This window comes from Pteropus vampyrus, unplaced genomic scaffold, assembly GCF_000151845.1.
Source record: "Pteropus vampyrus isolate Shadow unplaced genomic scaffold, Pvam_2.0 Scaffold48, whole genome shotgun sequence".
Classification (NCBI taxonomy): domain Eukaryota; kingdom Metazoa; phylum Chordata; class Mammalia; order Chiroptera; family Pteropodidae; genus Pteropus; species Pteropus vampyrus.
The window spans coordinates 2,436,325-2,447,969 of record NW_011888829.1 but is presented as its reverse complement, the minus strand read 5'-3'; the positions used below and the strand labels follow the sequence as shown (position 1 = coordinate 2,447,969).

General features: G+C 46.7%; 1 protein-coding gene across 8 annotated transcripts in view; it reads right to left on the bottom strand.

Annotated features, from left to right (window-relative positions):
- ATP6V0A4 (ATPase H+ transporting V0 subunit a4) overlaps nucleotides 1-11,645 on the bottom strand; it is a 59,965-nt gene that overhangs the window by 20,035 nt on the left and 28,285 nt on the right. For 7 of the 8 annotated variants that reach the window (XM_023530291.1, XM_011359498.2, XM_023530294.1 and 4 more), the window contains 6 exons: nucleotides 8,910-9,036; nucleotides 7,353-7,435; nucleotides 6,589-6,682; nucleotides 4,628-4,840; nucleotides 1,301-1,451; nucleotides 460-599 (listed from right to left, as the gene is read on the bottom strand). In XM_023530291.1, coding sequence (XP_023386059.1) covers nucleotides 460-599; nucleotides 1,301-1,451; nucleotides 4,628-4,840; nucleotides 6,589-6,682; nucleotides 7,353-7,435; nucleotides 8,910-9,036 — 808 coding nt within the window. Of the gene's footprint in view, nucleotides 1-459; nucleotides 600-1,300; nucleotides 1,452-4,627; nucleotides 4,841-6,588; nucleotides 6,683-7,352; nucleotides 7,436-8,909; nucleotides 9,037-10,279; nucleotides 10,375-10,857; nucleotides 11,005-11,645 lie in introns of those variants that run through there. The other variant, XM_023530295.1, reaches the window with a different exon arrangement.

The window sequence follows — 11,645 nt, the reverse complement described above, 5'->3', positions numbered from 1 at the left end:
AAAAAAAGGAAGCTACAAATATATATGCATTAGTAGATTCCAAGTTTTGAAAATTATATATTTAGTGATAAGCGCAGAGAAAAAAACTGGAAATATAACACGAAAACATTAATCGTGATTTTTCTCTGCGTAGATTGCTGTATTTTCCCAGTGTTTACAATGAACCTATATTGCTTTTATAGTCAAAGAAAAAAATAAATGTTAGGGGAAAAAAAAAAAAAGATCAATATTTTATCAAGAAATGTACAAAAAACCAAAAATGCTTAAAAGAACTGCACCAAACCATCCAAAGGACTTACCCTTGGCCAAGAGTTTTTATGTTGAATTTTGGCCCTTTTTTTCTGTCTTTCCTTTCCTTTTGATAAAAACGTGTTATTTTCATGGCGTCAACATCACAAACACGCTTAATATTCTACTTATAACTTCAGGGAAACGAGGGGATGCTTGATGGTCACTCACCTCATTGTCCGTCTTCTGGGAGAGCAGACGTTTCTCGTTAAGGACCATCCAAAGGGCTGCCAGGAGCATCACGGTCCCGTGACCACAGTCTCCAAACATCACGGCAAACAGGAAGGGGAAAGTGATGATGGTGTAGGGAGCTGCAGAGGTGAGACCCACACGCCCTGAGTTTTCCCAATGACGCTAAAGATTTCCCTATCACGCGCCTCGATCCAGGTGCTGGCTCCCTTCCTTCCGAGTCCGTCTTCTCTCGGCATCCCCACCCCGACACCTGCTTAGCTCCCACCGACATTAGCTCATCAACCAGTAAATATTATCACTCCTCACTTTACAGATGAGCTGAGTTTGGGAGCGGTTCAGTGACTTGCTCAAGATCACAAAGTTTAGGGGGCTTTCAATCAGTTTTTTAAGCTCTTTCCACCACTATCTTTTGTCTGTTTCTCCACCATTCACAGGACCCTGAACCTATGGGGACCCTGCACTATGAGTCACAAGTTCGACTGGGACTCGGGCTGGTCTACTCCTTTATTTTATAAACCAGGCTACCAACATCACACCGTTTATGTCACTAAGAATCCAGTCTTCTGACTCCAAGTTCTACGTGCTCCCAACTCTCCCACAGAACCACAGGCCCTGACGATGCCTAGAGATGATGTTTATTAAATTGGTAAGGAAACGAGAACAGACCTTTACAGAAGATAATGCAGAGCATTAGGAAACTGAGTAAGATCTTAGGAAAGTCGTGGTTTTAAGCAATTCACCTCCTAGGCCACCGCAGGGATAAATCTTACACAATTTTTATGTTCAGGCTGCTCGGGTGTGCAACATATCAGATCCTGACCTGGGTTTATCTCCCGGTAATTGCCAACGCCATACGCGTCGACGATATTCTGGAAGCCAGCTGTGAATTTATTGGTCCTGTTGAATGTGGGAGGAGCTGTTGTAGATTGCACTGCTGTCAGGATGGGGGCCATGGAGGAGCCACTTAATTCCTGCAAAAATAAGGAAGAGAGCTTTGGGCTGGGTATTGGCCCACGGATCACAGTGCAACTCCTGCCGTGCCTTATGAGGTGAAGGTGGGACAATTTCTTGACCTGAGACTCATGATCTCTCAATAATAGCTTCCTAATACTTATCTTACAGGAAAGGTGTCAAGAGACAGTGACCTTTCTGATTCCCTGGCCATTTCCATTCCCATCCTCAGTTCCAAGCCTCTGCTCTTCCTTTCCCTCCACTTACTCCCGCAAGAGTTCATGCACTTTCCTAATTGCACCCCTATCTTACAAATGGCCTTGACCCTCTCCCCAATTTCGATTCTTTTCTAATGGCTCGCCTAGGCTTTCGAACTTTCACGTAATCTCAGCAACGCCACGTCATCCGGGAGCCTAGAAATGAACTCGTCAGCCCACCCCAGCGCCGAGTCCTCCCCCGACCTCCGTGCTCCTTCTGCCGGCTCCATTCTCCAAATTCCCGACACCGTGAAATCAGCAGCCTTGTCCCTTCTCCTGATCCAATCGACCTCCACATCTTGCCGACTGTGCCTTTCAAATCCTTCTCCTTCCCACGCGACAGGCCACGCCCCGGCCCGCCCCCGAGCCCCAAGCCTCTCTACCTTCCTCTGGTCTCTTAACCCTCTTTATTGACACTCCAGACTGCACAATCCTTCTTTTCATAAAGCAAAACAAACAGAAAGCACTGCTTTAGCCTTGACACCCCCTCTCTTATCTAAAGAAGGAAACCAGATCTCTTTAGTCTTGCAGTCAAGACTCCTTTACAACGTTGACTTAGGCCTCCATGCACACCTTCGCCCCCCCGCCGCCCCCACTGCTTCTCCATGGGGATCGGCCACCTCCGCACGTTTGCCCAAGCACTCGCTGCTCCCGAGCTCAGCCCCCACACGCCCTCCGGTCACCCCAGTCTCCAGCAGCGCTTGGCACCTGCACACTCGGGGGACTCAGCACCAGCTACGCGAGTGCTCGCCAGTCCCCCTAACGATGCCAGGAGCTGGGTGTCACGAGCCCACGTCGCAGATGAGGGAAACTGAGGGATGGAGAAGTTAGGCGACTTCCCCGAGGGGGCACGGCAAGCAGCAGAGTTCCTTCGCCTGTTACTGTGTATCATTCGTGGACGTGATCGTGGCCTCCTGGAGGGCCAGGGCTCTGGCTTCTCCCTTTTTCTTTTTAACATGCCCGCAGCGGCCGGCACGCCTGGCACAGTGTTTTTTTTTTTGTTTTTTGTTTTTTTGTTTTTTTTGCTTATTGGTGATAATAACATCTATCCCTCTGCACCTGCCTCCTCATCTCCTACCTGCTTAGAGCCTCCACTCCCGTCTGGGGAAATGCCTTTGTTATTCTGAGGATGAAGAAACTGGAGAAACAGCCCTGAGTGGCCTTGGAGAAGTGTGACCCCTTTGTGATTCCGTTCAGTTAAATCCTTGCATTGGGACAACTCCCCCCACCCACTGCAGCGTTCCGAAATGCAACTGGATATCATCCCCCAGCACAGGAATAAAAGCAGACCCCTGACGCCAGCTATCTGGTCCCTCGGGATCTGCCCCGCAGCCTCTCCCTGTCCTGTTTCCCATTCCTTACACCCGCTGCAGCCTCTCTCCAGCCACTGGCCTGTGGGCGAGCCCGCACAGCACCCTCCGCCCCACCTCACGCATCACTTCCTCCAGGGAGCGCCCCGCCTTCCCAGGCTGGGTGAAACGCTTCTTCTAAGTGTCCCATCTGGACAGTTAGATTGGGCCATGATGTGGGGACATTCAGATCCTGCCTCCTGGCTACAGGATCACAGTCGAGTTACTTCTGCCCTCTGTGCCTCAGTTTCCTCATCTGTACGAAGGGGATCAAGTCGGCTCCCATCTCCTAGTCCCATGCCACCTCGAGGCCTTTACCTTCAGACCCTTCGCCCTGAAAGCTCTTCCTCCCCACCCAGCCCAATCTTCCCATGACATTGAGGGAAGCCTGCTCCGGTGCCACCTGTCCAGAGGGGCCCCCTCCCTAGCGACAGCCCTGCAACAGTATTATAAGACCTAAAAGTTCAAGTGCTGCCTCAACCTCTTTGAGTCTTACAGGGCCCTGAAGGCCCAGCCATGAGTTCCTCTGGTCTCGCCAGATATGTCCCCCACTTAGCAAGCCAGGCTCCCCACCCAGCCAGTCCTCCCATCGGGCAGACCAGCTGCTCACTGCCTAGTCTTCAACCCAATAAGCTTCAACTCCCTGCCACCCCAGAACATTATTCAACCAAGCTAATCACATCCTTCCATGGAAACCAGGGGTCACCCCACCCCCTTGTCACTATAAGGCTGATTTCCCATAAGCCCTGCTGGTTCATTCTCCCAAGTGCAGGTCCTGACTGTGACCTCCCTGTGGCCTTATGTGGCATGTGGTGGCCACCTCCCCTGGGCTATGAGCCTTTGTGACTAATAAACTGCTGCCAACTTCATCTGTCCAGAGTGAGGTGTCATATGTTTGGCCATTTTGCACTATTTAGGGCAAAGGGTCCCTTCGTCACCAAAGCGGTGAATAGGTGATCAGAACAAGCCCCTACTCACCATCCCCGACACCCATCACCATCCCCCGCTTCACTTCCTGCTCACCACGTACCACGGCCTGAAATTATATTCGTGATGGACGTGCTTACTATCTGTCTGTCTCCCTTTCCAGAAAGTCTATCAAAGTGGCACGGCCCTGGGTCAATCCCAGTACAGTGACTATCTGAGGGGATGAATGGGGGGAGCCGGGAGAGTGAAATCAGGTACATGGCGCTTAACACAGCTGCTGGCACACGGTGAGGCACCTACTCTTTCTAGCTGTTATCACAGGGGCCTGGCTGTCTTTCCAGATAGACTGTGACCTTTACGAGATACAGGATGGTACCTAGTCACACCGAACTGCGGTAGCGACAGCCATAACTAGCAGAGTGACTGGCACGTCCGTGTTCAACATACACTCGCTGAAGATGAAAGAAATGGAGAATGATCGTCAGGCACCGAGAAGAAATGGAGATTCTGATACGTGCCCTAGCACTGGGCTAAGAACTGAAGAAACAAAGATGGAGGAGACGATCCTGCCAGCAAGTCACCGGTGGCATCCGCGTGACTTAGGGGGCTGCCGGGGCTGGACGGGACTCACCTCCCCCCTTCCCTGCCCCGCCTGCCACTCACCATGCCCTGCTCTAAGGCCCTCTTGATGCGCCCGGCGTCTGCCACGGGGAACCAAATCTCGGCGATGACACACTGCTGGGTGACATCAATGTTGCACATGTTCAGGGTGTGGTAAATGGCCTTCATCTTCTGCACCTTGACAACCCAGGAGTGCCAGCTGGCTGCCGCTTCCTGCAAGAGCCTCTGACGGTGAGACTCGGTTTGTGTTATGACCTGGGCAAAAGACAGCACATAGGAAAACAAGGAACACCTGTGGAGATGCCTGGTGAGGAGGCAAAAATGGGGGTTCGTCGGCCATCGCGCCTCCTCTGCCCTGGGCCCCGCCCTCTGGCCTGCAGCTCTCACAGGGTAATTCTCATGAGCAGTTTATCTCCCCTGCTAGGGTTCAAACCCTGAGGCAAAGATCGTATCCTCCGTGCCTTCTGAATGCCTGCCAGTACTATTGCTATGTGTGTGATCCGTCCAGTCCTAATCTTCGGTAGCTGTTAAGGGTTCTTATTCGGAATCAGGGTCTTCGCAGGGTGGGCCTACTCCAACATGACTGGCGTCCTTCTAAGAAATCGGGACACTGAGGCACACAGGGAAGAACGCCCCATGGCAGAGACGGGAACGACACATCTACAAACCAAGGAGCACCCATAACTGCCAACGGAGGCCCGGAAGCTGCCACGGACCGGGTGGCTGATAAACAACAGACGTTTGTTTCTCACGGTTCCGGAGGCTGGAAGTCTGAGACCCATCGGGGTGGCAGCATGGCCGGGTGAGGGCCGTCTTCCGGCTGCAGACTTCAAATTCTGTCTTCACAGGGCAGAAGCGGAGGTGAGCTCCCTGGGGCTCCTTTTATTAGGGTACTGATTCCACTCATAAAGGCTCTGCCCTCATGACCTGATCACCTCTCACACGGAATGTGCTTAATGGAGTTCATCTTTGTTCTGGTGACACAATAGAGTAACCTTTTCAGTAACCTTTGCACAGGGCTACCTAGGTCATACTACGCATAAGCCTAAGGTCAGCAAAACTTTTCTATTCCCCTCATGAAGTATTTGGGGGAAAGGGCCTCAAGGCAAACTGCCTCAGGGAAATATAGTCCCCTTGACAAGTGACAAAGAGGGAGGAGAGAAGACTAAAGAAATCAAAGAGATTTTTCTGGGGTGGTAAAGGTGTCTGTTACAGCCTAAGGGTTGAAACATATACACACCTAATTTCTAAAGACACTCACTAGAGATTTAGAACTGTGCTGACCCATACGCCAGCCACGTGGAGGCACTGCAATTTAAATGAAAATTAATAAAGTAAAAACCAAGTTTTCTCAGGTGCACCAGCCATGTTCCAAGCGCTAACGTGGCTCAAGGCTGTCGCACTGGACTCACAGGTTACATAATACTCTCGCCAACACAGAAAGTTCTACTGGACAGCGCGGATCTAGAATATACAATCTGATGTCAATCTAGCTGCTTTCAGTGATTATTTTCAAAGCTTACTGAAGAAAGTGTTCTAATCATATATAAGAAATGAGTGCCACCCCAGAGTGATGACAGACTTTGCAAAAGGATATGAATCCGGGATGTGTTCGCATGGTGAAAATAGACTCACTGTTTTTACAGAATTGGTTGGCTCAAACAACTTGACAATTCAGCAGAAAGAGAGTTGGTCAGACTGGTTGCTCAACTTAATTAGTTGTAATATAAAGCAGGGCTGGCGATAAAGGGTTTTTATCGGACTGGGGTGGCCTAGGGCTGTGGTCAGTTCTAACCCCGGGCAAAGCATTACTGACGTGCAGAATCGTCATCTCTAGCCCATGGAACAGTTTCCTAACTATGAAATCTTCTGCAGGAAGAGCTGGAAGAGCATAGCAAACACCCCAGCCAGCTTTCCAGCACGGGCTCCCGGGGGTGGGGACTTATGTGGCAACGGCAGAGGTGCAGCCCCTCTCAGATCATGCTCCCGAACGCCTCACTCACGGTGGTTAAATCTTCTAGCCTCATCTTGACACCATCCAGCATCTCTCTGCGCTCCACCGCAGGCTCTGGGCAGGGGTATATGGTGGCTCGAAACCTGTGTTTAATGCATTCCAAAGGGACATACGTGGTTATTGCTGAAAAGCATTCTGCACGTCCTCTTCTGCCAAGCCACCGTCTGCTGGCTTTGGTGAGGTGGCCACCTTTTCCTAGAATAACTCTCTCCTTGGCCATCAGAAAATGAACCCCCATCATGAGGGTTACCAATGCAATGTGAATTAAAGCTGTGATTCTATTATATGAATGAGCTTCATTCACACCATAAAGCCTGTGAGCTATTACGTAAATAAGGCTGCAGGCTTAACTTGTCCCTTCTTCTCTCTCGGAATTTATTAATGTATTAATGTCTTTCTTTACTGAGTAATTTCTGCTTCTAAGGGGCTGGATGTAAGAAGATACTGTAACATCAGCAACAACTTAGCATGTGGTTTGCCTGTGAGCAAGAATAAACTGAAATGGTTAAAATGTCTACTTTTAGTTACCTTTAAATTTTGCTTATTCAAGTCCTCTGTTCCTATTCCTGCAGCTATTAAAAGTCAGTTTCATTTTTTAACACTACCTTGTCAAATGTGGGAAAGTCATTCTAAAGCCCCAGACCTCAAAGAAGCCCTGCTCCCGTCATGAATTTTGCACTGTTCACCTCTTTATCTATTTATCTAATCCTGACCCAAATCGCTGACGAAAGAGCCATTAATAGTCTCTCTTACCCCTCACAGATCTTCTTGATTTTCTGTCTGAGCTGCTCTCCTTGATAAAATATGATGAACATATTCTTTTTAATTTCTTCTTTCTGGAAAACCAGAACAAGTTAAAAAAATTAATTTTTCTTTCTAGTTCACATAGAATGGAAATGTAAAGTTCTCAAGTTTTAAAAAAAACACATAAATTTAAAGTCGGAAAACTTCAACTTCTCCCAGTTGATCTGAGTGTCATAATTCATTACGGTCGAGGGCAAGGCCGCTGAGGCAGGCTGTACGGGGCCTCCAGGGAGGGCAACGCAGCCTCAAAGTGATGATTCTACTGTTGGCCACACTAGTTGGATCACAGCTGGGCTTTGTATTCAGCTCTAAGCCCTATACTTAAGAGATGTTATTAATAAACAAGAAAACATCCAGAAGAGAGAAAACATTCAGAAAAGAGGGACCAGGATAGTGCAAGGCTTTAAATGGAAACAGCTGACCTAGCTCACCAGCACCAACTCACAGGCATCTACATTTCAGGGGCGAGTAGATGTTTGATATTTAACAAAAGGTAAAGCCGATAATGTTTGACTTGCAATTACCATGCGTCCATAAGAACACTGATTAAAATGCATCTGGAAAGTCTACGTCTGACGAATCACGAGGAAGGGAGAATATATATTTCATAAGTAGATATGAAAATGTTGCACTTTTCACTAAGCAAAAGAAATGTGCCACTTTGCTCTTATTTAGTTTGGGGTGGGGGTAGTAAAGGTGAAATTATGAAGCCTGTTGGAAATTTTACAATAAATCCAACAAACTCATCGCTACTTCTCAGGGCACTGCAATCAGGTACAACCCCACTGAAAAGCCATTTGTCAGAACTCATCAAGTGTCATGAAAACGCCCTCACCTTTTATGTAAGTAATCTTATCTCCTTGAATTCCTACTTTATTTTAAATTTTATTTCTTGTAACTATGAAGTTGTTTCCTACGAACTAAAGCTTAAAATTAATTTTTGCTAACCTCTACTCTGAAAAAGATGATGACTTTTAGAAATAAGCCTAGCTTCTGGGGATTTAAGCATAAGTGGATGTAAATACCAACTGGAAGGGTAGAGAGGAAGCAAAACCCTACACAAATAATTGCAATAAATTTGTGGCCGCAAAATCCTTGTTCCTAGTGTGAGGTTTGGTGACCGTTGGCATCAGCAAACCTGTTAAAAACGCAGATTCTCAGGCCCCAGCGCAGACCCACTAAATCAGAATTTGCATTTTAACTAGACTCCCAGGTCACTCATGGGCACTGAAGCTTAATCTCAAAGTTCCTAGTTTTTTGTAATTAAGATGCATATGCTGTCTAGTGAACATAAGTTTCTAGAAACAAGTACAGCTAAGTTTCTTGAAGGAATGAGGCGTTAATAATAGTCCTTAAATTGACCTTTCGAAGGTATAAAAGAAAAAGGAAAAAAAGAAATAGACGTTAGCTTCACAGAACTAGAGACTGTGTATGAGAGACCCAAACCCCTGTGGTCAGGGCGACAGGACGTTTAAGAGACAGCTTTTGGCAGCCTGAGATACCCACTGTGACTGGGTCCTCCAGAACCGTGTCCATCTCACTAAACTTCAAGTAGATGTTTCCTCGGCAAACTCGCCACAGCAGCCTCTCAAAGGAAGCCATCCTCTCCCTGTTTACCACGCCGGCCGTGAACCTGGTGTGAACAGTCAGAGGAGGAGACGTGACTGAGGCACAGGGAGCCGGGGTTTGGGGTGCGGGGAGGGAACAGGGAGAAGACCCTCCAAGATGTGAAGAAGTACAACCGGAAGAGGAAGGACCACTTCCCTTTGTGCAGGAGGGGATGACACAGCTGTAGCGGGCAAGGGTCACATCTGCATCCCAGCCCCAACTTGCCTCCAGTCCCTGTGACCACCTGTTTGCTTTGACATGTTGAGGTTTCCTTATCCCAAAGCTACGGATTCAACGCTTTGCAATTAAAAATCTGATAGACCATTCACTATTGCATTTACAGCTGAAGGGAGCAAATGCTCAAAATGCTGAGCAGTGGGCTCTGTGCATTTTTATAAAGGGTGTACTAAGAATAAAACACACACATGGATTTCTATACATCTCCCTGTTTATCATCATCTGGGTATCTAGATAATTTCTGGCCCAAACCTTACATACTAACCTTATGGTGGTCAGCTTCGTGGGTCTATTAGCTTAAATATACATTGATCCCGTGTTACCTTTTTATCAAATATTTTCAATAAATATTTTCTCTCCACTTCAAATTCAATGCCTAGAGTTTGAGGTAGCAGGCTCTCAAGTATCTATAAGTTATAATACTAGAATTCCAAAACTCATCGCTTTGATCAATTCATCATTTTTACTTGGACACCAAATGAAATCCCACCATTTGGAACCACCACACAATGTGACGGGTATAAACAGTGTATTACCATTACTCGCGAATGACCTGATTACATAACTATCTCATTTCTAATTACACTTCAAACTCTAGATCTGTTTTATTATCAAATCAATATTTCAAAGTTAAAAAGAAAACAAAATCTGTACCCCCTAGCCTTGTTCCAAAGCAAGGGAACGGTTGAGAAAACCCATCTAAACAATATCCCCACATCTTTCCCTGGTAGAGACAGACAGTGCAAACAGCGCACTCCTCAGGCTCAGGGACCTTAGTGTCACCATTATCAAGAAGGTGACACTATCTGCAATCCAAGAACTCAATAAGGTTACACTTGGGTTTAGTACTGTGTGGAGGCCTTATATTCATGTGAAATAGTCCTCATTCCAGAGGCTATTTGTTTGTTTGTTTGTTCGTTCGTTCGTTCGTTCGTTCATTCATTCATTCATTCATTCATTCGTTCATTCGTTCATTCATTCAGAAAGTCTGCCAAATGCCAGGCACTGTGTTACGGACCAGGGATACTAACCCCAGCTTTCCAGCCATGTGCGCGGGCAGAGCTCTTAATTCCAGGAGACCAGAGGTGTCTTCAGTAAAGAAGTCATCAGGTAAACTGGTTTCCGTCTGAAAGTTGAACAACCACTATTTTCACTTAAATGTATTTGAATTATCTTAAAAGCACCTCACACGCAAGGGTTTTTTGTTTTGTTTTGTTTTTTCCTGTTTTTACTGAAGCTTTAATTTTCTATAAATAGTTAACGAAATTCAGAAAGTAGAGTGCTCCTTGCAGGATTAAAAGGTTTCCCCAATCTCCTCCTACAAAGACCCAAAATTTTGCTCAAACTAACTGTTCTGCTTTGTTCTGACTTCTTCTCCTGTCTGGGCCATCTGGAGCACATACTTTTTAATGAACATCATAATATGTTTGCATTCAATTCGACCAGCACCACAGTATTCCGCCCAGAATACTCTCCCGTTCACCAGTGGTCTAGCCATGGGACAGAAACAGAGTGATTTGTTCCTATTCCAAACCAGCCAGTTTTCAAAATAGAAATTTGAGGCTCTGGCAGGAAAGGGCTCTTTACTAAATAGTCCCCAAATAATGACCTCGAAGAAGTCCTGAGTTTTCTTCAGGAGATATTTGAGTTCGGTCAGTTCTAGAAAGCTTTTCTTCAATGCTTGCTGGTTCTGGTTGGCTTCCTGTAACTCTCCTTCCAGTTTTTCTAGAACAGTCTAGGCAGGAGGGAGAAAGAAGGTAAGCCAGGCAGAGAGTGCTGTGACATTTACTGTACGTTAACCACAATAGATAACTAAATATCAAAGAAATGTTCGGCCCATCATAATGATGAAGTCGAGTGGCCCGTTCGGTCATAAACAACATGATTGTAGAACTATAAGCCAGAACCACATCCACAACACGCTCTCTCTGAGTCCCATCATCAAATGCGGGGGATTATAAACCCCACTGTGGTAATGAAAATGGCAGCCTCAAGAAGAAGCCAAGGCATTTTGGCAAATTGCATGTGTCTCCCCCATTTAAAACACTAAAAAGGGAAGCCGGAGTGAATTTGTGTGTTGAGAATTCCTCCTGCCGCAAACACATTGTAACGATGAATAAAAACAAACAAACAAACAGGAAAACTAGTGTCTCCTCCCCCAAACAATCACCGGTTCTGGGCTGGGATCTGGAGAGCCAGGTACAAGCAAGTGAAAAAAGGAGACAGAGATGGGTAGGCACTGAAGGCAAGAAGACAGAAATAAGGGAAAAACCAATCTCCCTTCCAAAATGAGCGTACGAAGAGAATAAGGCTCACAGAGAAATCTAATGATCAGAAAAATTACCGGCAAAATCAACAGTCAGAACACAAAATCACATGGGGTGAAATTACTTCTAT